Below are 25501 nucleotides of genomic sequence, written 5' to 3'. Positions count from 1 at the left end.
TTTGTAAACGTATACCTCGCGATGAGTTTTGCACTTTTCCGCGCAAAAAAATTCGTGGTCGGTTGCCGACGCTATTACTCAAACTATTACTTTGCAAAAAGCTCTTTTGCCATGCGATACGAAACTCATACTTGCATGCAGCCATAAATTTATACTCCTAAAGTAATACTCTTTTTTCATTCGATATTCCGATTAATCTTCTGCGTACAGCTGTCTCTGCAGCTTCTGCTGGCTAAAGAGATCCTCCTTTTGGTTCGCGCGCGCGAGCCCTTGTACCGGGGGTGAATAATATTAAAGATGTTACTTATAACCCCGCCGGGAATTATATAGATGTGCAGCGTTGTATCTTTTTGTGTACCCGGTGGGGTCACACAAATTATTTATAGGACGCCTTTTGAATTCGAAATCAGAGTATCGGCGAAATAGTGGTTTGATTTTGGACTGTTTTTTTTACAGTGAGAGACGCTAGCTTCCAACGAATATTCCCATGCAAAGCTTTATTGCATCAGCAAATGAAAATCAAACCGCTTCTTTTCTCAATAAATGTCTCTAACTAAAAAAGCAGCATGTGGCACCAGCATAAAAATAATTAAAACTAAAATTTAGTTTAGTGCAAATAGCAAAAATTTATCATTTAATAAGTATAATTACAATTATTGTGTTAATAATGAATTAACAAACAATTTAAATTTTTTTTTTTTAATAGTTTAAATTTTTACTATTTGTATAAATTTGATACAATAAATTTAAAAAAATATTTAATAATTTATTATTCATATTTTATGCATTTAAATAATTTGACAATGAAGCCAAACTATAATTCAATAAAAATTTAAAAAAGATAACTTAATAATTAATATATGCCTCTACTTTTAAAATTATAGCAATATTGTTCATTTGATATTATATTATATTTCAATTTGTTATTGTGGATTCTTGTTAAATTTAGAAAGAAAATAAATAAATAAATCAATTCTGCCTTATCTTTTTGCAAGGAAGAAGGAAAAAAATCAATATTCAATTTCGCCAGACCGGAATTACTCCATCTCGTTTTCTCTGACACATAAAATTTTAATCAAACGGCCCAGTGTGGTCAGCGAAATGCCTAGGGTTGGTGCGAAAAAAGCCCAGATGGCCGGACTTTATTACTCACAAGAGCGGTGCGAAACAACCCACAATTTAATAATACACTCGAATGGAAAAGCGCGAGTGAGCTGGAGGTCGAGGATAAATTGGCTTTATTGGAATTTTCGCACCGAGTCTCGCTCTGCCTAATATGTTTGTGTAAAGCGTTTACAATGCGCCGAGTATACACGGATGGACGGACCGGGTGAAAATCCCAGCAGGGCAGAAGCACTGCAGAGGAAAATCAGACTCGTTGCTTTTTATTGTCTCTCAATTATTTTGCGCCACACACGAACACGCCCATCAATTGAGCACCGCAACGGCAGCGATTAGCTTTTTATCTCGAACGCACACGAATATGTATATATAGAAAAACCAGCGTGCACGTTTTATTATAGAGCGTCGTAATCGCGTTTAGCCAGGCCTAATATGACTCATAAACAGCCAAATTAAAGCGATGATTTTTGTATATATTAGGCCGTAAATCGAATCGCTCTGCTAATCAGCAAAAGCGCGATAGTCTTTTTTCCCTTTATTTATTCGGTCACGACACGAAGGCAAACTTCATTATATTTTTTTTTTCGTTGATCCTATAACATGCACGTCGTGTTTGTTTATTCGCGATGAATGAAAGGTGTGATAATCGCTGTGCTGACGACGTCAGGTGATTTCGCAATCAACTGGCGATCAGGTGACGACGGACTTTTCTCCTTCACAATTCTAGCTGACAACATATTTACGGCGGTTGAATGCGATCGCCGGTGCAGCAGATTTCTGTATTCAAGCGCTTATTATAGTTAGCACGAGGCGTTGTTCAATTCAGCCGGTCGAACAGCATTTTGCATATTTCCAATCGATACCGCACACAGTATAGCTGAATCAGTTCTCTCAAGCGTGATGTACACGAACTACACATAGCAACGAGACACATCACACCTTTAGAATCGCTTGGCAGACATTACTGACTTATTTGTGCTTTATGCTTCAATTTTTTTGGGTTATGTTTAGAGAATCATTGTTGTTATTAGTCTTTACATTTTTTTCTTGAGAGAATTTTTTTTCAGTGGCTCAAATCTCAAATTTCATCTCACAAAATTTTACATAATAAGGCTGTAATGTAAAAACGGCAAGATCCATGTTTTTCATTGATGCATTGTTCGATCCACAATTCAGTGGTAAAAAGACGTTTTGGAAATTTTAGAGACTATGAGAAATTGGTTGCAAATTGTGTTTATTAATGTACCACCGGGCATTCTCTGCCCAAATTACATCCACTTCACTACACATTTTTGTTATTCGTGAATTGATCAAAATATTGACTGTAAAAATGCAAATTTAGCTTGAAACTTCATTGTAAAATATTTTTTCAATAATTATTATTTTGGATCAATGTATTCAGAGTGCCCATTTTAATAGAAAGATCAATGGAATTAAAAAAAATTATTCATGTTTAAGATTTTTTTTAAATCCTGATTTCTAGTTTTGTACCTTAACTGCGACTCTATTGCAACTAAACTTTGAGTCTTTTAAGTAGCAATTTATGCTAAAGAATTATATATTCTAATACTATAATGTAATAATTACTATTCAATTTAACATAAAAGTAGGATATTCTTAAATTAATATATAATTATTTTGTTGTAACCTTATTTACTTCTATAAATCTTGTTTTTAGTATTTGATTTTGAAAATGAAAAATATTTTTAATTTTATGTAACTTGAAGACTGCTAAAGTGAATATTTACAAACATCATTTTTCTGCCATGAATCTCAAATACTTTACAATTATTATTATTATTTACAAAGCATACAGCGTTAAAGAAATCATATTAACACGGTAAAATTTCATATTCATTAAAAAATCCTCACTTGCATAGTTCCATAACCAAATTGCGCCGGCGTTACGCGGGTTGCCTACGCCGCAACTCTTCTCCCCTGTTGCTCGATTATACAGTAGAGGCGTCTGATGATTATGCAAAACTTTGCGAAACGTGACGATTTGCGTCATTCTCCAAACTTGAGATAGGAGAGAATGTTCAGTGAAATTTCCAATGATTGAGTGAGTGAGAGAGACTTGTTTGCGCATTTTCCTAATCAGCACCGCGAGATCGATCAAGACCAGAAGTCAAGAGTAAATAATGAACTTCGATTCTAGGTCTACATAACTTTCATCAAAGTTTCGAGTGGCATGTTATAAAAAGCAGTGTGAAAAATGCTTTTGGAACCGACACGTTTGTATAATTAGAAACACACAATAGGGAAAATTTTCCAAATTTTATTGTTGGAGAGATGTAAAGGGGCGATAATTGCTTGCATGCAGTGCCGCGTTCTTTATATAATTTTCAAATTTAATTTCATGCGACACTCGCAGGAATTGTGTTGGATCTCGAGCTGTAAATCATTTTCATGTGAAAACAGCCACATTTTCCACCATTCGGCATAAAATTCTGACGTGTTCCGCCGCTTATCATGAGATCAGCGATAAGTTTAATTGCATTAAAATGCAAATGACTCATGCCAAAAGCGGAAAAACAAAAACTAGAATATGCGTGGCGGAAAATAATACCATTCAAAACTGCTAATCTGAGCTAGAGAGAAAGAAGAAAGAATGGCGGAAATTATAAAAATCCTGAGTCGGAGAATGAGGAGAGGAGAAAATAAAAGTCGTAAATCGTGATGGCCGACGCTTAATTTCGCTTGGATCTTTTCCATCTTGCGTTATATAATAATTTTCGTTCCACCAAGCCATGTTTAGAAATTTCACCCGGACCATTCATTATATTTAGGGGCCGCGAGTGTTTGCGTGCCTCTATATACTTTCTTTTCTTGACGATTTGCCGGTTCTCGTTTTTTTCCTGTCTCTTATCAAACGTCCCTAATAACTTCTCCTATTAGCAGATAAACTTCAATATTAAATAGGCGGGGGTCGTGCCCATGTTGACTCAAGCGAGGCCAAACTTTAATATTGACTCAAGAGCAGCAGTTGAGAAAAACCCTTGAAAACTTGCGCGCCGCCGCGCCAACGCTTTCCTCTCTCCCGAATTAAAAATTCCGACGCCGAACATTCGATCGAAGTTGATGTCACCGGGTAATTGATTTTAATTGGGCACTCGGCGGTGCTTCACCCTTTTCCCCGCCGACGTAATTAATTAACTTGCAGCTCATCTCTTTTCTTTTGTTATTATTTTTTTCCGGCTTTTCTGAGTTATTTTTTCCATATTCATGCTGTTGTATTTTTTCCTCTTTATTCTCTACCGGTTGGAAAATCGATCACGTCCGCGCTGGGTGTTGAAAATTTGATGATGCAGATTAATCGAGGCAATTAATTGGGTGATTAATTGTGCACCACGAAAATCCTTTTGGTGTCTGCGTCGCCTCGGTAAGTCATCGAGAGAGAGCGCGTCTGTGGGGAATTCGTCAACCACCGCGCAGCAAAGGCTTTAACGAGGTGGAAACTGACGGCGGAGATTTTTATGTCAGCAGAGAGTATAATTACTAAGAGCCGTAATTTATTACTTTTGAAAAAGGACGACTTTCGGGAGAGACATTCATAATAATGAATAATTTTTGTGATTATTTACTGTTGAAAAATTTAGAATGCATTTTAATTTTAGTAAAAACAATCATTGTTTAATTTCTTATATTAATTTAAAGGGAACACAAAATTAAATCGATTGTTTTTTGTAGTAATTGTTCATGTTCTCCCTGAATGTAGATTTCGAAGCTGATTATGATAGAAAATTTTTCTCGTCATATAGTTAGTGTGAAAATTATTCTATCTAGAAATCCACTTTGGAGATTCGTTTCAAATCTGCTGAGTTGTGCAGATGCAGATCATAGAACTGAATTTAAAACTACATGATAAATATTATTACTGCTAGCAAATGCCAAAAATTTATTATTTTTCATTTTACATCTTGGATAAAGAGCGAGTGTGTTAAAAATTTACCGTTGAATTTAATAAAGTCGTTCAAGATAATTGAATTGAACTGAATTTATGTGTCTCTTGCAAAGTCCTTACTCTGCTAGATTTAACAAAGTTATTTACCGTGTAATAAATTTGGTGCATGCTGGACGGCGCCTGATCTCATTGAAATTCACTCCGAGTGCAAGCCAGCGTCTCTCTCAGTCAAAGTTAGTTGCAACAAACACGTGCACAAGGCGAACAAAATCGTTGAGAGGCGAGATAAAGGAGCACATTGTTCCAATACATAAATCGCGGGGAAATCTTTTCTGAGTCAGCTCCATCTTTCTCTCTCTCCACTCGCCATATCTGCAGGGCTGCGCTATTTTTATATACAAACTCTCGTCTTGGTGCTGTTTAGGCACAAATTTATCTGTTTGATTTATTCGTGCACCGGCGCGTGGCAGCCCCATTTTTTAATAAAAAAGTTTCCTTCCTAAGACGACCATTTTTCACCACACAAAAAAAACCATAATCCCGCTCATCTCCTTGTGGCATATATTTTTTTTTTTTCAATTTTGGAGCCACTCTTTAATGACATTCTCCGCAGGTTTATTGAAGTATAAATGAGAAGAGGAAAAGAAGAGGGTTGAATAAAACTCTCTTCACTTGGTTTCCAGAATCGATATCAGCGCTTGGGTGCACATGATAATTGCGACTTTGGCTGCTGCACACTCTCCAAAAGATTGCAGACGTACGCGCTGATTTATACGTTGGGGTTGAAGCCAAAGTGGAGAAGAGCCGGAGGAGAATGCACTTCAAGAGCAGAGACCCGGAGTTCATAAGAGAGGTGCGCTTATCAAATTTCGAGCTCGAATAGGAATGGCCAGATTTTCTATTCAGCGCCGCTTTTCCATTTGCGAAGCACAAAGATTCGGCTTTAATTAAAATTTTACGCTTGTCATCAGATGCAAAGAGATAAGACATTATTTTGTCATTTTTATACTGCCCGACGAGTCATTATTAAAATTGCAAAACACAGTACAGCACAGGAGAGAGGGTGAATTGAAAATTAATCTGATTGTTTTTAAAGGAGGGGTTCCTTGCTATCCCCAATTGCGTTTTAAAAGTTAAAATTCAGTTTAAGCGTGAATCAAAGCTATACATATTATATGTATGGAATTTTGCATTAGTCGTTAATTTTAAAATATTTGTAAAACTTCAACTAGACGTATTAATTCTTCACATAGACGTACATATTTGTCTTAAAAATTAAAAATTGGATCTTTTCCACAATTTGCAATCGATTTATTTTTTAAGCATTTATTAAAATCTCTAATAGGAAAACATAATTGAATACTGTAGATAGTCAATTTTCAGCCAATTACTAAAAATTAAATTAAAAGCAAAGAAGCCAAAAAATTCCTTTGATTGGCATTATTTTTAATCAAAATGATACTATTTGCATAGTTCAAATTCTTTATTTAATCATGGATCAATGTACAATCACCAGAAAAATAGCAAAAAATATATGTCAAGTATGGATTTTGGAGCGAATTACTACAATTTGCTAAATTGACCTGATCAGTTTATGAAAAATAGTAAATTAGTGCTAATAAAAATAAAAAGTAGTTTCAATAATTGATAATCATCGCGACTTCTTTTAATTCAATTTAGTCAATGCATGGAATGGAATCAATCTCATTTCTGCACAATGGGAAGACATTAATATAAAATTTGAAGCGCGAGTTTTTATCCCCCTTGGTAAACTGCAGTACAACATAATGGGCCATTTTCTCGGTACACGCGGTGTAGTCGTCGTCTCCGTGTATATTCTTGTCTCATAAAACACATGCAGATAGTGGCTGGTGGTGGTGCTCTGGCAAAAAGTTAAGTAGATGCAGAGGCAGCCAGGGCGGGCGAGCGGGCGGGCGGGCATGGAGCTGCTTTTTCTCACCCCTGCTGGTGCGCGCAACTTGCCAGACGTCTGGCATAGGAGAGGTGGCGAGACAGAGCGAGAGAGAGCGAGGCACACACAGCAGCCAGCTATCTCGCTCGATATAAAACCCATCGATCGACCTTTGCACAACGGTCCTCATATTTGTACATTGAATAATATCTCTCTTGTGAGCTCTCCCGCCGCAGGATGGACCACCAGCAGCCCCCGAGAGAGCTGCGATCAATGTGCGCCTCTCTCTCTCTCTCTCTTGCACAGTTTGGCCTCCGCAATTGGCCGTTCCGAGGAACGGGTGCGCAATTGTGCGAAATCAGTGCGTGGGAAGAACCTCCCTGCGCCCATAAGGTGGTGCTTTTCTATCTTCCTTTCTCGGGCCGATCGGCCCACGTTGATCCTATGGTTATTTTTTTTTATATTCCCAAAGCCAGATTATCCGGACCGTAGATTTGGATAAATGCTCACTGCTCACCCTTCTCACCCCATCCATGAAATTTTTGGATCTGGAATGTCGTTTGGAAAGTAAGTTTTTATGAAATGGCTGCATATGAAATGAAAAATTGGGAAATAATAATCTTATATTATATAATTTTAATTATATCTAGTTAATGAGCTGAGTATGACTTTTAGACTGATCAAATATTCTTAAAATTACTAAAACGCATTATAATAAAATATTAAAAACAATTAAAATTTCACCTACATTTTTTTTGTATTTTTTTATTTATTAAAACTGTCTGGGTACAACTTTTGTTTCATTCATTACAATTTCATTTTAATTAATAAATTACGCATTATTTTTACTTCATTGTGGTAAATAAATTTAGTTTTATTTTTTTCTTGTAATACATTGTTATCTGCTTTGACAAAATAATCCTTCCTTACATAATTACTTTATAATTTCTTGGCCAATATTGAACAAAAATAATTAGGGCAATCTGGAAGCCTAGCCTTACTCAGGCTAATTTAAAATTATATAAAGAGTTAATGTAGCTGTGACCAGGTTGGGATTTTGATACATAGTCAATTTGGCAAATGGATTAATTTAATTATAACTCCAATTATAGATGATGACCAAGATGATCAGGAGTGCGGGCATTACAGTAGTAAAATTTTTAATTTATTTAAAATAAATTCATTTTTAAAGTAATGATATTGCAAGAATAGTGATTAACCCATCGTAATTAAATCACACACAGAATATACAAAGATGAAATTTTTACAAAATAACTTGTGTTGTTTCCCATAATTCATCCTGTAATTATGCGTTTTACGCTGAGATTTAATACAAGCCAACAATCCGTGTAAGTGTTTTAAATACATTTTTTTACTAACCAAAATAATAATGTTCAGTGTATGTATCAGTTCTACACAAAAATCATGAGTTTTTTTTTCAATCTTTCATGTGACAGCTGGGATGGAATTAATCCTATAATAATCTGTAAAATTTGTTATGGAAATAGATTTGCCGGGCTTCAGTAAAATTAATGCTTGTTTTGAACAGATGCCTGTATATTTTTCTATACAACTCAATTATATAACAATTTATTACTTAAACCAGCCTGGTCGCAAAAAAAAATCACTCATTTTTCAACAGTTGCAAAAAGGGTTTATCCTTTTGGCGGCAGAGAATTACAGCGTTAGATTTCACCAGTGGTAATCTCCCTGTCTAATTCAATGTGTTTTACGATCGATCGCGATGGCAATCGCTCTTTCGTGATTGCACAGCGAAACTGAATTAATTCGCAATTGCTTGCAGGTGTGTGGGTAACTGTTCATTGGAAATGTCGTGCAAAGAGCAAAATCGAAAAATCACCTGCCGCTTTTTTATTATTTGCGCACGCGGCGTGCAAAAGCAGTCGACTTTTCAATTCCACCGACGAGTCTCTCCCTCAATCGGCCGAACGCACAAAGAGCGGATTAAAGTGGCTCAAAAATGGCTGCGGGATTAGATATTTTAATGATTGCTCTCTTTGGCGTGTGTGCGAAATAACAGGAGTATATACACGTGAATAAATTAATTTTGCACTCGCCGCCGGAGGAAAAGGTAAAACACGACGGTAAAAAAACGACAAGTACATGGTCTCTGGTGGTGCTCTTGTCGTCAACGCCGGTGCTTGCTTTTTTCGGTTGAATGGACCGCCCAGGATAAAACAGCATCCATCCAGAAGCAGCTCTTGCGCCGCTATGAAAGCTCTTTCTCTCTCTCTCTCTTGTATTATGGCACTTTACCTTTCTGCTTCATCTTTATGACAAAACGAACCATGAAAAAATGTCTCACACAAGAGGATGATATAAAAAGCAGCGTCATAAAAAGAGGACTTGAGCAAGAAGACGACGACGAAGAAGAAGGAGTGCACACAATGTTCAACAAGTAGCTAATTGAGATGAGGAGAGCGAGGCAAGGGAAAATTTGCTCTGCTTTCAAAAACCTGCACCTTTTTTTGTCCCTCTCTCCTCTCTCTTTTCGCAGCATTCGCCTAATTAATTAAAAGGGGGCTTAATTCGGTGGATTTTTAATTAAAACTCTCGGCCGTAAAATTGAGGTGCCCAAGACCGCGCCGAAATATAAATTAATCAGGGAACGCGGTCCGCTCCCCCTGCGCACCTCATCTTCGAACATTCTGACAGTCAATGTTGAGAGATTAAAAACTTTGCTCTTAACTTTGTTAATCTCATTAAACATTTAGACACGCTCGCTTCTCCTCCCTCATTTCAAAAGTTGAGATTCATTTGCATTTTAAATGATATATTCAGTCTCTCAACACGTGCAAGTAATGTACAAAGTGCAGACATTCCGCATCTCGTAAAGAGTTTGTGAACTCTAACTTATCAAGATTTTTAGTAACTAATATTTTATTAGCTATAACTGTTTTAATTAATTATTGTCTCATTATGTGATAAAAAGGCTTTCAAACATTCAAATAGTAGAGTTTGCGTAAATTGCACATCTAGATTTTAAATGGAATATTTTGCAAGTGCAAGTTTAATAGACCAAAAATTGTGTTGGCATAATATTATGTAATGATGATAAAATTAAGGATGTCAATTTTTAAATCGTAATCTGACATGAAAATGAGCAATAAGCGTGAGTATTTGTTAATTAGAAAAAAAATATAATATTGCAAATAGGTCTTAAAAAGTATCGCAATTAGCTCACTCGTATGAAAATTATTATTATTTTTTTTTAATTTTTTAATTATATGAATCTCTTGGTGAACGGGATTGCGCCTTTTGTCAAGATTTATATAGTAATTTAAATTTAATTTTAAATCTTTTCTTCGAGCCCTTTTTTTAGATTTTTTTTTTTTAATATGCAGAGCGATCAGTGTTACAAAAAAAACTGATATTATAGAAACATTTTATTTTTGTTCAGCCCGTTTCTAGGAAAGAAAACCAACATGCCAAATGAGAATATTTACATGAAAAGGAATACGGCCGCAGTAATCAATAATATGCTTTAGATTTTTCAAATTCTAAAGAAAATAATTTCACACTCTAATGACCTAGGCAAGGTGATCCTGATTACTTTGAGAAATTATAACATTTAACCAACGTAAAATTGATCTATTTAATATTAGTAAATTGATAATGATGACTTATTTACACTTTCTCAGATTATTAAATTAATAAATGATACAAAATAATCGAGCGTGAAAGGAATCCAGGCGCCACCTAATTTAATTTTTGTCTGGCTGTTCAAGCTCAACACATTCGATGTTTTTCCAGCCGAATAATTTTTCAATTGCACATCTGCCGTAATTAAATTATGCATCGCTTGAGTGACGAGTCGCGATTTGCATGTTAAGCACTTTACAACTCTGGGCGGCCCATTGCAAAAACGAGCATCGATTTCAAAGGTTTATCTTGACTCAATACGCCTGCGGTTCGGCACTTTTATTCTTATATTGCGGCTAATTGGGTTGTATCTAGTCTAGACATCTGCCGTGCCAAAACTTCTTCTCGCTTAAAAACGCAGGGAGGATGCTCGGCGGCGGCGGCGGCAACAATAAATAATCGTAAATTTCGTACGCGCGCCGATTATCCCCTTTATACTGTCGGCGGGCGCCTCTGTTTATTATTTCGAAGGTGAAACTTTATTATCTCGTCGACGCCGCCGCCGCCGCACACGCATGCAAATTCTAATCAGGCGGGAATTGTTTGAAGTTTTGCGAGCATTTGCCCGATTTGCTCGTTCGGCAATTGGCCGTTCGCGTGGGCAGAATTAATTATTAACGCACAATAGCGTGGCCGCACCAGCAACAAAACGACGTGCCTCATTAATTAAGGATCATAATTGCCGCGGCCGCATTAAACCCCCCTCTCTCTCTCTATAGAGTGAGCGAGAATCAAACCAGTAATGACCATTGTGTGTGCGATCGCAGAAATAGCTGATTATCAACTTTTCAAATTTGCTTATTAAGCCCGAAATTTCGATTTATTGAAATTTGACGTTTTTCCGCATTTGAAACGAGTTGCCTTTGATCAGCAAATAATTAGTTTCAAATTGTGTTTATTAATGCATCACCGGGCATTCTCTGACCAAATACATCATCCATACATTCGATAAATAAATATTACAAGAGAGAAAAATACATAAAAAAATACAAAGACAGAAACACAAAATGAACAGTTCTAATTATATTGTAGCTATTCAGTTTGAATAATTTTACAAAATCTGTGACAAAAATTTTAATCCCTCTCTTATTATGTAGTTATCAATGGAGGAAAAGTAACATATTTAATTGGATATTGAGCCATGTAGCCAAAATAGTTAAATAGACTTCATCACATTTTTGTGTAGTTAAATTGCTTTTAAAGAGATATACAGAAAAGTTTTATGAATTCTTGATTGACATATACATATATGTTGGAGAATAATTAATTAAACAAATAAATAAAGCTGACGAAAAGAAAATAATTATTTGAATTACTGCAAGTCCAATATAGAGGATTCAAGTTTTAAATAAGTTGACGTAATTTTTTTGACAAAATAATGTGTCACTTTGTGTGAAGCAGAGGCTACTTTAATTAAATGGTACAGTAAAAAAATTATAAAAAAAAGTAAAAATACACCATACGTGAAAAATAGGCAAACCTTGATTAAATTATAGGAATCTTACAAACTAAAAATATAAAAAATATTAGAAAAAAAATAATAATAATTATAAAGTTACATTGCGCACCTATAAACAATAAAAAAGGGCACATGCTGACAATGCTGACGAGACAATTTTTTTGCTGGATTATTAATTAATTTTTTTTTTAAATGCTGTCATTTTCCCCTTTAAATATATTTTGGCTGATGTAATTGTGGCAAAAACAAGCTGCCCACAGAGTTTTCCGCAAAATTATCAGTGTGTTTATACACGAGTTGTGATAATCCACGAGGAAAGTTCGTGCCTCGCTCGTTTCATGCAAAAAAATTGTGTAAACCGATGACCTATAAGCCATCATAAACTGCGATTGAATTAATTTCTCAGCACACAGATTTCATTGTGGGAAAAAGTGCTTTCCGCGTATAGGACGTACAGAAGGTAAAAAGGGAAAAAAACATCTCAATAAAATACCAGGTAGGACACGCGGAATGAAAATTTGTTTCTGAGAGCGCGCTTTGCACGCAGCCATTTTTCCAGTTATTATACTTTCATTGCCAGCGTTGATTCCGCATGTAGGCAATTGAGTTTGTATTACGCGTGAAATATATACTAAATCTCTATTTTGTGGATGAAGCGGCCAGGAAAATGGCTCCGTTTAATTCCTGGAAAAAGCTGTCATCATGAAAACATGCGCGAGTCTAATTATTACTAATTCTCGCACATAAGGGACCTATGGAAACACGTGACCAGTCCATGGGTGTGTGTGGGCCCGATTAAAATCCAACTGCCCATTAATTATTTCGCCTCATATTGCATTTCGAATGGCTCGTACCTGCTCATGAGCGCAACTAGAGCGGAGCAATTACCCTCCCACCCTCATCGCTGGATATTAATTTGTAAATTTCCAGTTAGTCTATTGCTAAAATAATGATAGCTATGTTTATGCAATCATGAGACTGTGCAGTTAATTGATAATTAAGGCACTGTATTTAAAAGCACAGATATTCAGTTCAATTCTATTTTTTAACTTTATAGGCACAATTTAATTGAAAATTAAGAATAAAATATAAATTTCAACAACTGCCTGATATTTCAAAATTTACCATTAATAAATTGAGTATTTAATACAATTAAATTTCTGACTCATGCATTAAGTGCAATCTGATTATATATTTTATTGATCCGCGCTTAATAATTGGATCATAATTAGAGAGGAGGTTATTTTTTTTCTTTTTCTAAGTTCGTACCACACAGCTTAATTTTTCATCTAAAATGACTAAATATTACTTATTGATGCGTGCGTGAAGTGCGTATCACGCATTTGATGCGGTTTTTTTATGAGAACAGTTGTTGTGGCATTGTGTGCGTCTCGTGTTTAAAATTTAATCGGCACGCATCACGCCACAATTTGGCGAAAAGCGTTTGCATAAATAAATAATAACGGCGGAGGCGCATTACATATCCTATCTCTGCACAGATGGCTTTTGTAATGCATCTGTGCGCAGTTGCTTTGTTATTAAATAGAAATTATACAAGTCTCTTTCTAGTGATGTCGGACCGGCACGCCAAATTCAAAACTCGCCGCCCCAATTCCGAGAAAAGCGTCTCCGAAACAGGGAAAGCAGTTTTGTTTTACCCGCACGCTGCCGTAATGAGAAGAGGGCCGAAATAATATGCCCGGCCTAAAGTGTATTTACAAAACAAAGACACGCAGGTGGCCCTTTTTCCTTCTTGTTTGGCGCAAAATGTGAAAAAAAACTGCGGCTCTAATACTCGTTAAATAATTCATAAAATTCGGCTCGCGTTTTTTGTGTGTGCAAATTTCGGTGTCACTGAACTTGCTGAGAAATTCTTCCAGTTGCTGCTCTCAGCTTTACACTTTTGCGGGAGCTGCAATTTCTTACACTTTTTGCTGATTCAGAGAGGAGCGACAGGTGAACGCAAAATTTAATTGTGCGTACGTGAGATAATTATTTAATGGTTCAAATTGTTTTATTAATGCCTTACAAAAACATACAAGGAGTCGATTATTTATGTACAATGCTGAAAATACACAAAAATATACATATTTTTCATTATATAATAAGGAAAAAAAAATTCTAATAATTTTTTTCTTGCCAATGTCGTCAATATTTTGTGGTGCCATGAGAGGTTATCTGTTGACGTCGTACTCAGTATTATGCCAACATTATATAAACTCCTCAATTGGGTATGTGTGAATTCAGTTGCTAAGGACACGCATAGCGAACGGCAAAATATGAAGTCCACTGGGGCCAAACTGGCCATTCTTTGCTTCGGCATAGCAAGTCTCTTCTCCAAAAATGGAGGCACTGCCGCTGCAAATGTAAGAATTTATTATATTATAATTAATCTAATTTATTGCCCAATTTAGAATTTCAAACAGATCTCATAATTGCTTTATGAAGCGTTCCATTAATAATCATTTCGAGAAAACAATGAGGTCAATGAGCTTATCCTCTCTATGTTTATTTTTTACAAATCATGAAATAAAACAATATCATTTTTTAGTTGTATTTACTTTAATAATAAAAAAATTGTCTGAAGAAATTGACGCTCCAAAGGATGATCATGGAAGTGAAGAGATCGAGCTTTTTCCTCGTTTTGCTCATGAAAAAAAGGGTCGCAGACCGTGACCGAAACTGGTGAAGCCGTTTTGCCTTTGATTAAAAACAAATTTTCAACAAAGAAAAAGCCTGATCTCTTTGCTTTGGAAAAAAAATTAGCAAAAGTTTGTTTTCTTTCACAATGATTTTTGACCTAGGTTTAATTTTTTTCCGGTTATTAAGAAAAATAACAAATTAAATTTTTAGTGACACTAGTTTTTTGAAAATTACAGCCGACAGACTCTCCTTTGAGTACCACTTGTCAAAAAGTTTATGGTAAAAAAATATTATATATTATAATAAAAACTTAAGTTAAAGTACCAAAAATACTAAAACAACTTTTAGATACCCTAAACATGGCTCCTTTAGAGACTGGCGTGTACTTGTTCACCAAGAAGGTAAACAGCAAATAGATAATTATTCGTAATTATTTGATTTTTCACTCCGCAAAATTTGTCAAAAGTTCTACCCTTGGGACGCTGCTGATCAGCTCTGCAAAAAACTTGGTCTGGAATTGGCATCGACTGACACAAAGAAAGAAGCAGACATTGTTTATTTTGAAGCAAACCGCAGAAGTTGGCCGATTCATTGATTAATTTATTTCATTTTCCTAATTTTTTGTATCCCTTTGCATCCATGCAAATTTAGATGACGAAACTGTTCGATTCTGGACGAGCGGAACTGACAAAGGTCGCAAACCTGGCGACTTCATTTGGGCTAATGGAAGTCCTGTGGACGAATCCCAATGGCTCCGGGGTGAACCAGTACATGTAGGCGAAGAAGAAGCTTCATGCGTCACGGTGCGAAGAAATGGTCTGGGTGACTGTCGGTGTGCTGATGCAAGGAAGTCTATTTGCGAATTGGTATATAAAACGAAAAAATAAACCTCATTATTTTTAATATTTTTTGCCATAATTTATAATTTCAGCCTCAAACTTCAGGCCCTAAAACTTGTGAAAACGTGCTTGGTAAAACTTAATATTTTATATTATCATAAAAAATAAAAATGAAATCTATTTTTTTTTTTTTTTTTTTGCTTTTTAGACAAAATGAATATTGCGGTTCTGGAGACAGGTGTTTACAAATTCAACTCGGAAGTAAAAAAAAATTAAATTTCAAATACATTAAAATAATATTATTTTTTATTTGCTTAAAATCTTCTCATATAGTCTACAACTTGGAATGAGGCTCGTCGGTACTGCAATGATCTTGGTATGCGGTTGGTCACCATCGATAATCAGCAGGAAGCTGATTTGGTTTTCCAAGAGGCAGCCCGCAGGCGTCAGTTTTTTTTTAATAAAAATTTTTAATTGATAAATGATTTTGATGTCTAGTTAACAATGAGACTTACGTATGGACGAGCGGCATTAACAAGGATCGCAAAAATGGCGAGTACATTTGGTTAACTGCTCTTGAATTCGATGACTTGGAGGAAAATCCAAAGACAGTTGATTCGTCCCTTTGGCTGCCGGGCGAGCCAAAAAACGCCAAGAAAAAGTCAGTTTCGGGCGTCGTCCTGAAGAGGGGAGGACTTGGAGACCGCATGTGGGGCACTCAAGGAAAATCCGTTTGCGAGCTCATTCAATAATAAAAGTGAACTCAAAATTTAAAAGCAATTATGTTTAATCCGCGTTTTGTAAAAATAAAAATTAAATAAAGGATTTATGTTCTTTATTTAATGACTTTCCTTTTTATTTAAATACCTTGCATGATATTTATATATTTTTGTTGTTAATTTAAAGAAAATAATTATGTAATTAAGCAATTAAAAAAGGTTCATTTGATTAATTATAGTTGCAAGGCTTCTATAATTAGGTATCTCATTATGTGACTATATATTATCCAATTTACTGAAAATAATAGCATTTTTTTTTTTAATTTGGAAGGGCAAATTAATGGTATAAAACGCAGTAATACGTCAGTTGACAAAATCTTTCACTTTTTCCTTTATATAACTATAGATATATGAAGAGCGGGTTATCGTTAAAAAAGGTCAAATTTTTTGCTTGTTATTTACTTATCTTACTTGGCAGTCGTGCGAATTTAGTTGCTACGGGTTTGCAGAACGAACGGCAGCAACATGAAGTCCAAAGGCACAACATTGATCTTCCTTTTCATCGGCATCGCAGGATTCTTTTCTCAAATTGGAAGTGCCAAAAAAGAAACTGGGGCAGTAAGATTGATTTAACATTTTTTATTTATTTATAAATTTATTTCACAGTAAAATTCAAAGTAATTATTATAACACAATTTTGAATTATACTATAACTTCTTTGAGGCAAAAAGAAATAATTAATTTGTTCACTTGGTTGCAGGAATCTTTTAGGCTGGACAAATGTATAATTTTGTATGGTAATTTGCAGAAATTAATTAAATTCATGAAACTCATTTCCTTCCAACACAATTCTAGATCGTCTGAACATTGTTTACGCGGAGACCGGCACTTACTTGTACACTTCTCAAGTATATACAATAAACCTTGCAGGCGTTAATTTAAATATTACTGAAAAAATTTTTAGTACTTGACATGGGCCGATGCTGATAAATATTGCAAGGGTCTCGGCCTCCAGTTGGCCACAACGGACACCAAACTGAAAACAAAGGTTATTTTTGAAGAAACACCTGATAAATGCAAGTTATTTATAAGAGTAAAATTTTATTTTCTCAATTTAAATGTTTTTTTTTAGTTAAAAACGAAACGGCTCGCTTTTGGACCAGCGGATCAGACAAGGGCCGCAAACCTGGCAAATTCTTTTGGTCTAATGGAAACGCCCTAGACCAGTCCCTTTGGCTTGCTGACCAACCGAAAAACGTCAATGACAAGGAGCCGTCGTGCATCACCCTTCGCAAGGGTGGGCTGGGCGACTGCCCTTGCAGTGTGCGCAGGAGGACCGTTTGCGAACTTCTAGATTAATATGGTCAACATCTTTCTGAGTGACGAAAACTAAAAATAAATAATTCGAATATAATAAATTTACTACAGTTTTTTATTAAATATTTTAATACTGGCCTAATTTTTTGCAACCTTTACTATTTTTACCCTTTTCAATTGTTCACATAAAAATTCATCAATTACCTTACTTAACTTTCATCTCTCATATTTTTTCCAGATAGTACCTAAGCAATTTTTTTTGTGGTTTTTCAGGATCAAACATTCAGGCGTGGATCTATGAAACATGAAACAGATGATCTTTGCTCTAATTGTTTTATTAAATTATAAATTTGGACTGCACTTTTGTATTTTTCATTATAACTTCAATCGATTAATATTAAGATTTTTTTGAATGATGTTATTATATAATCAAGCTATTCTGAAGCTATTAAGATATTTTTTACCATAACATTTTATTGAGTTTATCAACTTCCTCAAAATGATTTTCCCGAAATGAATGTATTTTCATTAAAGTGTCGTGCCGTGAAGAGCCCACAGGAATTTAAATAAAATTTTGTATTCAAAAAAAATTATTTTAATATAATCAAAACAAAATTTAATAAAGATATTTTATAAAAATAATTTTGAAATAACCTGAAAAATTATTAATTTTTAAATAATCCGAAAAATGAAACATTAATTAAACAGGTTTAAACAAAATATTTAGTAAATTTGCAGAATTGTAATGTATATTTAATATTTAAAGAATATAATTTAAAATAGAGAGTTTAAACGTCTTACATGCGTCACAACTAAACAAATTGAAAAGAACTCTCTGAAAAGAACAGCACAGTTTACACTGAATTAAAATTTGCAAAATGTAATATTTTTTTTACTTTTTATGATTTACATATAAGTAGACCTCTTATAAAATTCGAGAGGCTTAAAAGACCCAACGTCCTTAACCTATCGTCGATATCATGTCACTATTTCTGGATATCAAGAGGTTATCATCGTTAGGTCAAAATTTATTATTGCTGCTTGGTGAACATTCGAATTAGTTGCTAAGGGTTTGCAGAACGACCAGCAGCAAAATGAAGACCAAAGGCGCAACATTGATCATACTTTGTATTTGTATAGCGGGTTTCCTTCCTGGAAATGGAAAAGCCGATAGTGCAATTGGCGCGGTAAGCATTTCTGAATATTTTTATATAAAATGATTTCGTAATTATTTAGTAATGAAATATAAACAATTGAGAGGAGCATTTATTTAAATCAATACTTCTGATAATTAATTGTAAAAAATTAATTATCAATACAAATGATTTTGTTTGAAGACGTTGTCACTCGAGGAGATGATCATGGAAATGATATTGACTTGTGTTTGTTACAATAAAACGATCTTTGAATGTATCTTTGAATGTATTACAGGTAGTGGAATTGATGATTAGCAACTGCGTTAAAGTTTATGGTAATTTTTAGAACGCTCTATGATATTGCAAAAAATAATTATTTCAATCAAAAAATAATTTCAGATCGACTAAACATCGGTGTTACGGAAACTGGCACCTACTTGTTTACGACTCAAGTAAAATTAAATCTTGAAAGTACTTTTTCTTTGAAAAGAGAAATTGATTTCTAGTATTTGACATGGGATGAAGCTCGTCAGTATTGCAAGGGGCTCGGACTCGAATTGGCCACAACGGACACCAAGTTGAAGACGGATGTTATTTTTGAAGAAGCACTTGATAAATGCAAGTTATTTGTAAAAGAAAAATTTTTATTTTCTCAATTTAAATGATTTTAGTTAAAAATGAAACTGCCCGCTTTTGGACCAGCGGATCAGACAAGGGTCGCAAACCTGGAAAATTCTTTTGGTCAAACGGAAATGCTCTGAATGAGTCCCTTTGGCTCTCTGGCCAACCGAAAAACGTCAATGACAAGGAGCCGTCGTGCATCACCCTTCGCAAGGGTGGACTGGGCGACTGCCCTTGCAGTGTGCGCAGGAGGACCGTTTGCGAATATATTGAATAAATTTTCCGGCAGTTCCGACACGTTGCATAATATGGAGCTTTAATTTTACTCCGTTTTTTCTTTTCCTTTATAAATAAGTACCACAAACAATCTTTTCGTTTATATGATTGGACAATAATAACTTAAAATCTTGTTAAAAAAAAACAGCAAACTTTTTTATTATGATTTCTTCAAATTTTCAATTATAACTATTTTAAAGTAAAATTTTGAGCAAAAAATTATGCATCTGTCAAACAAATTTTAAAGCATAATCATCCTTGTTTGTAACTGTCATAAATTTTGTAAGGTTCAGAACTAAAAATTAGACTTCTTATTGATTAAACGCATTCTAGTCATTTTTTTTCAACCCTCCGTGGTAATACACGATTCAAAATTTTGACAAATTGACTCGCTGAATAAAATTAGCATTTCTTGCTCGCAACAGTTGCTGAGGGAGCAGACGAAGGGAGCAATAATAAAAGTGCAGTGTGTGTATTTATTTAGTTTTCGCCGTGCAAAGGCACCACGTTCCTGTATCGTAAATAAGTTAATCCTTTTCCGTTACACTGCACAAGCTGCCATGAATTTGCATGGCCGTGCATAATTCCCGAATTATTTTATTAAACACACAAGGAGAGAGAAAGAGAGACGTATGAGAAAACGGGAGCAGAGAGTGCAACGGGGCGGCAGCTGCGTGGCCGAAAACAGCTGCACTTTGCAAAACGAGAGAGGGCAGGTGGAGGAGCAAAGAGGTGAGCGAAAAAGAAGCAATAACTCGGCGCTAATGCATATTACATGCTCATTGTACGAAACTTATCTTTATGGCGCGGTGGTGGCGATGCGTATTATTTTTATGTTATGCTCCACACGCAAAATTACCGCAAATTTTTTACCAAATTTTTGAAATGTAAAATCTTTAGGTTTGCTTTTTATTTCACTATTAATTTTAATGATTTTTTGTTAAAATTAAAAAAAAGAGACTGCCATAGATAAAAATAAAATAAACTAATTTGAAAGTATTAAGAAAAATTATAATTTTTTCAAGATCTAATTTTTTGTATGATTTTCAGAATTTCTGTATGATATTTGATGTTGTGGTTATTTCTAGAGTTTTTATTGTTATTATATGTTAAATCTTATGTCATAACAAATCTGAATACCCTGGCCGAACCAATTTTAAAGCAAACTCGCTAAAATTGACTAGTTTTTCTTTCAATGTTTGAAGTGTAATAATTATCGACTTATGTTTAAAACCAACCATTACGAAAAATAATAGATATAAATAATATAGGGTCAAACGCACTCATTTACATAAGAAAATCGAAATTTTTCATAAACATCTAAGACTTTTGTCATATTTTGTCCATAATGAACACCTATAGACAAATAAGAATTTAATTATTTTATACAAAATGGCAGATATTATAATTTTCTCTGCATAATTTAAAAGCAAAATTTCAGTTTATTTTGTCTCGCTACAAATTGTAAGAGTTTTTATTTGTCCTCGGAACTCGTCGTGTTGAGATAATAACATTTTATATACCTGAGCCAGACGACCAAGAGACGGATGATAGTTTTGCATCCTGTTTTCCTGGTTGCAATAATAGCGGGGTCGACTGTCTAATAGCTGCGGCCGATGGTACATAAAATGAAAAAAAGAGCCGTTGTTGTTGCTGTAATAATTGCTCTTCGGCTGCTATCTCTGTCGGCCGTTCCAATATCGCAATGCGCAATCAAACAAGGGTGCTGACGGGGAAGTTCGCCAAACTGGCAGAAATAATGTGTCTGGCTCTCTTTGTCTGCCCGTTATATGGCCCGCCGCCGCAAAAATAAACAGATGCACTCGCTGCTCTTTTGCGCGGCGCGGGGTTAATTACGGAAGCCGCCGTGGGGTTGTAGATTTTAGTTTAATGGAGGCGGCGGCTGCTGTTGCTTGAGCCGTAAAAAATTAAGTGGTGCTCAACTTTGAAAAATTGTCACTTTTTAATATGGCGTGTGAAACGTTGACTCATAACTTAATGGTGTGAGAAGAGTGTTCATAAAATGTTTACAAAATTCTATGCAACGTTTTGAAATAATGCAACTTTATCTTCTGACGCTCAAATATGAAATGGAAAGCTTGTATTTAAACAAAGATTATAATTCCAAATATTTAATTGTTGTTGTTTTTGTATAAAAAAAATGAATAGTTTAAATGCGTGAATCTTTAAAATTTAATATTTAAAAAAAAAAAATAATAATACGGCATTGTACAACAGATTATTTTAATTTTTTTTAGGGGAATAATTTATAATCCATTGCAGAAAAATAGGCGGCTTATGATAATGAGCTGCAGCATAAATCTTGCCGATTGGACTTCTTATTAATTACTTTTAACTTGAATTATTACCTAATAAAATATAATTATTTAGCAAAATAAATATTGAAAATGTTTGTTGTGTCATTTTTAAGATTTAGTCTATTTTTTCATCAATTTACTTTTTTGCCATTGTTTGTAAAAAATTAGATGCTTTATTTTTTAGTCAGTGATTTGAATTGTTTGTACAACTTTTGTCAAAAATAAATCAAATTATGCAAAAAATGTTTATAGTTCCAAAATAAATTTTGCGTTGAAATGAATTTGCAAACTGAATTTTCCAGTGTTTGCCCAAATCCCTTACGCCGTCCGTTCATTATCATATTCACGCCATTCAATCCAGCACATTTCGTTCCATCAAAATTCATTTCGCATATCGCGCTCTATGCATAAGCCTGATTTGATTGCCTATGTGGAATTCGGAGCCATTAGCGGTCAAACGTTCCATGTCCGCCACTCGCTGGGCAATTTAATTTGCAACTTTTCCATCGCGTATGCCGCGTGCAGAATGACTTGTTTGCTTTTCGCGCCGCGATCACCGGCATCTATAATTTGAATTAATGAATCATTAGTTTTGCTGTGTGTGATACAAAGGCCATCAGATATTGGAATTCAAAACAATGTGGTAACGTCCGTAAATCATTTACTCCTGCTACCATTGCTTTTGCACAGTTATTTTGCAGCCACATTGTAAAGCACACTGTCAGGTACGTTAATTAGCATATTCTCTTAATTTATATCGCATTATATTTCATTTTCATTTATACACATTAAAATAATATTGCAGTCAATATTTTGGTTTTTATTGTTACTCTAAACATTTTTGAACTTATGTTACTTCGACATCTGGCCCTGATAAATGCTGATAAATCTATATTTATGAGCAACATTCTAAATCAATAAACTTTTATAAGTATATTCCATATTTTATAATTTTAAAATTAAAACAAATTCAATAATGCTTTTAATAAAGATAAAATAATTTAAAGTAATAACTTTGTTGCAAGTTTAAAAATTTATAGTTCCACTATTATTATAACTATAGATACTAGAAGTCAAATAGATACTGTAAATTTATTTGAAAAATAAATTTTTTTTATTCAAACAAGGAATGTCATGCTATTTTTTACATGCAATGTTTCCGTTCTAAAGAATAAATAAAAAAATGACGTTATTTATCTTCATTTTGCTTGGCTCTATTTCCACCTTTTTTAGTAGTGCTTGAATTAATTTTAAAAATATGTATATTTACAATTTTGCTACAAAAAATACCTTTGAAATACCAACAAATCATAAATTCTACATATGTGTTTGACTATGAAAACTAACCAGTAAAACTAAACTAAATCAGTCGGCAGACCGCACGTGTCTGTCCTTTCCTCGCTCATTCAGTTGGTGAAAATCCAAACAACAAACACGCACTAAAGGTGACCTCTGATGAAATACCCAGCCAGATTCTCTATCGCCAAATTACACGACTGCTAAAATAATTGGCCTAAAAAGTTTTGTGCCGAGTACACTCTGTATGACGATAAAAATATAAAGAACCAACTGATCTGCCCACGATTTTTGTATGAAAATTGATACGGAATGAAAAAAAAAATGATACAACTAAAAAAATAGCGTCTGCGAACACAGCGATTAAATTTGCGAGTTGAACGCTCTCGAGTTTCGCGTGCTCGAAAGCCGTAATTCTGAAAATCAGCTATAAAATTTATGTCTCAAATGGGAAAAGTGAATAAAGTCGGTGATTATATAATTTGTGTGCCTAATCAGACTTTCAGCCATGGGAAAATTTTCATTTTAATAAATAATACGAAATATAATAATATAGGTTTTTTAATCTCGCTTAATGACGAGTTTTGGAGATTGATTGCCAAGTCCGTCAAAAGCGTTCCCACAATAAATCCACGCCTCGGAAAAAGAAGGCGCGCGAGTGTTATTGCGAAAAAAAGGTTCAGTGGCGGAGATCATGAAACGGTATTCCAAAGAGCATTTCCAGGAATGACTGCCAGGCACAAATTAGAGCAACAATTAATTTTGCAATAATAAATTGGTCCTAATGAGAGCCGCCGAAGAATAACCTTCGAGCGGAATAATTGAGGCCTGCCGGTTAATTTGTTTAATTTGAGTGAGTATGTTTGTGTGTTTGATGCTTTCAGGCGTTTTGAATGAACTCGCGCGCGGAGGATGGCTCGTTGTAAATATTATTAGCACAAAATAAAACACCGGCGAGAGGAAAAAAGATACGATTCCCGAGGCGGTCCGTCGGTGTTGGTAACACAGAGGCTGATGATGATGATTATTATTTTCCAGCAGCATATCAGCACCAGACTCGCTCGCACAGTTATGGCATTCATTCGCCAGTCCATTTCCGTTCGCCGCAACACATACACGATGCCAGACAGACTTGCGGGTAATGGAGAAAATCAGCAGCAGCAAACGGCCCTTTGAAGCATTTCAGCTGCACTTCTCTTTCCTGGATTAATTTATTTATATGCGCGTCGGTTGAAGCCGCCGCTCGTTGTGGATTAAAGCGCGGCCACTTTTGCTGGGGCTCTGCAAGGTGCATGTCGGCGTTTCAGCTTCGATCTGGACGGACGCTTAATTGAATTATTTTGCCGCTAAAGCACATTCAAAAAACGGCTATAGATTGAAATGGTTATTTTCATCAGATGGAAAAAGAATCAGATGATTTATTATTGGACGTTTAATTATCTCTAAAATGCAAAAAAAAGGCAAAATTATTATTCTGACAAGATCAAAAAGAACCCATCCACCACAGTGAGACTTTCAATGAAATAATTAATTTAAACCCCCTTTCAAGATGAGGAAAATAATATTATAATAATTTTTTTTTGTTACAGATTATTAAAATTAGGTAAATAAATCATATTATTTATCTTCACATCTTATTTGAATTTGGTTACACCGCAATGTTGGTTGGTGATTAAAGTATAATAATGAACTAATCAAAAAAGCCCAATTATTTAAAATTTTCAATTAATTTGCATTTTGTAGGATTGAAAAATGAGATTTTCTTGATGGGTGTTTTGGGTTGTTTATCCTTTTTTTAAAGAAAACAATATATCCTAATCTACAATATACTGACTTTTTAAAAGAATTTTTGTTGCAATTAATAATTTTGCAAGCATAAGAATTTTTAATTTTTTTTTGAAAATTTTATAATAATTTGATTTCCATTATCCTCAGTGTGCGCTATAATAATTTGAACAATTTCTCTTCTCTAAAACGAGCGTCGAAGCCGCGCACTTGATTGATGGGTGTGAAAAGCACAATAAACGCGGCGACGACGAAATTAATTAAGGAGAAAATCTGTTTTCCCATGCGGTGTGTTGTGTAGAGTCTGGGCGAGTGACTGATGCGAGCTGAGGAAAGGTTCAAAGTCCGCGGTGTTCTCCACGCTCGGGAAGAGCAGAAGGAGCCACGACGACCTCGTGACCCTGCCGGCGATGCATCAGCCGCGCCGAGAATGAATGAATGAATGGAAGGCGGCACTGGCGGAGGTCTGCTTGTTTATTTGTCCGAATGCC

General features: G+C 34.8%; 4 protein-coding genes across 4 annotated transcripts in view; 3 read left to right on the top strand and 1 right to left on the bottom strand.

Moving 5' to 3' along the window:
- The window catches only part of LOC132194290 (barrier-to-autointegration factor), a 295962-nt gene that overhangs the window by 24780 nt on the left and 245681 nt on the right, over positions 1 to 25501 (bottom strand). The window lies entirely within an intron of this gene.
- LOC132194252 (macrophage mannose receptor 1-like) lies at positions 14267 to 16385 on the top strand. The gene is made up of 9 exons (XM_059615414.1): positions 14267 to 14426; positions 14940 to 14982; positions 15052 to 15104; positions 15170 to 15281; positions 15355 to 15569; positions 15635 to 15674; positions 15751 to 15803; positions 15876 to 15987; positions 16041 to 16385. Exons 1-9 carry the CDS (start codon positions 14340 to 14342, stop codon positions 16292 to 16294), a joined length of 969 nt encoding a protein of 322 aa, XP_059471397.1. The 5' UTR covers positions 14267 to 14339; the 3' UTR covers positions 16295 to 16385.
- Positions 16725 to 17701, top strand: LOC132194253 (uncharacterized). The gene is made up of 5 exons (XM_059615415.1): positions 16725 to 16879; positions 17022 to 17058; positions 17117 to 17169; positions 17226 to 17337; positions 17394 to 17701. The coding sequence occupies exons 1-5, from the start codon at positions 16787 to 16789 to the stop codon at positions 17618 to 17620; spliced, it is 522 nt and encodes a 173-aa protein (XP_059471398.1). The 5' UTR covers positions 16725 to 16786; the 3' UTR covers positions 17621 to 17701.
- LOC132194232 (galactose-specific lectin nattectin-like) lies at positions 18611 to 19938 on the top strand. The gene is made up of 5 exons (XM_059615389.1): positions 18611 to 18765; positions 19010 to 19049; positions 19114 to 19166; positions 19221 to 19332; positions 19386 to 19938. The coding sequence occupies exons 1-5, from the start codon at positions 18673 to 18675 to the stop codon at positions 19610 to 19612; spliced, it is 525 nt and encodes a 174-aa protein (XP_059471372.1). The 5' UTR covers positions 18611 to 18672; the 3' UTR covers positions 19613 to 19938.

Source organism: Neocloeon triangulifer, unplaced genomic scaffold (assembly GCF_031216515.1).
Source record: "Neocloeon triangulifer isolate White Clay Creek 2 clone unplaced genomic scaffold, ASM3121651v1 ptg000006l, whole genome shotgun sequence".
NCBI lineage: Eukaryota > Metazoa > Arthropoda > Insecta > Ephemeroptera > Baetidae > Neocloeon > Neocloeon triangulifer.
This window is presented reverse-complemented; position numbering and strand designations above follow the sequence as displayed.

Coding starts and splice junctions, on each gene's coding strand:
- LOC132194252 (XM_059615414.1), top strand. CDS start 14,340: ATGAAGTCCACTGGGGCCAAACTGGCCATTCTTTGCTTCGGCATAGCA. Junction 15,570..15,634: donor GGAAGTCTATTTGCGAATTG/GTATATAAAACG, acceptor TTATAATTTCAG/CCTCAAACTTCAGGCCCTAA. Junction 15,804..15,875: donor TTTACAAATTCAACTCGGAA/GTAAAAAAAAAT, acceptor CTTCTCATATAG/TCTACAACTTGGAATGAGGC.
- LOC132194253 (XM_059615415.1), top strand. CDS start 16,787: ATGAAGTCCAAAGGCACAACATTGATCTTCCTTTTCATCGGCATCGCA. Junction 17,170..17,225: donor CTTACTTGTACACTTCTCAA/GTATATACAATA, acceptor AAAAATTTTTAG/TACTTGACATGGGCCGATGC. Junction 17,338..17,393: donor TGAAGAAACACCTGATAAAT/GCAAGTTATTTA, acceptor GTTTTTTTTTAG/TTAAAAACGAAACGGCTCGC.
- LOC132194232 (XM_059615389.1), top strand. CDS start 18,673: ATGAAGACCAAAGGCGCAACATTGATCATACTTTGTATTTGTATAGCG. Junction 18,766..19,009: donor CCGATAGTGCAATTGGCGCG/GTAAGCATTTCT, acceptor AATGTATTACAG/GTAGTGGAATTGATGATTAG. Junction 19,050..19,113: donor CAACTGCGTTAAAGTTTATG/GTAATTTTTAGA, acceptor AAATAATTTCAG/ATCGACTAAACATCGGTGTT.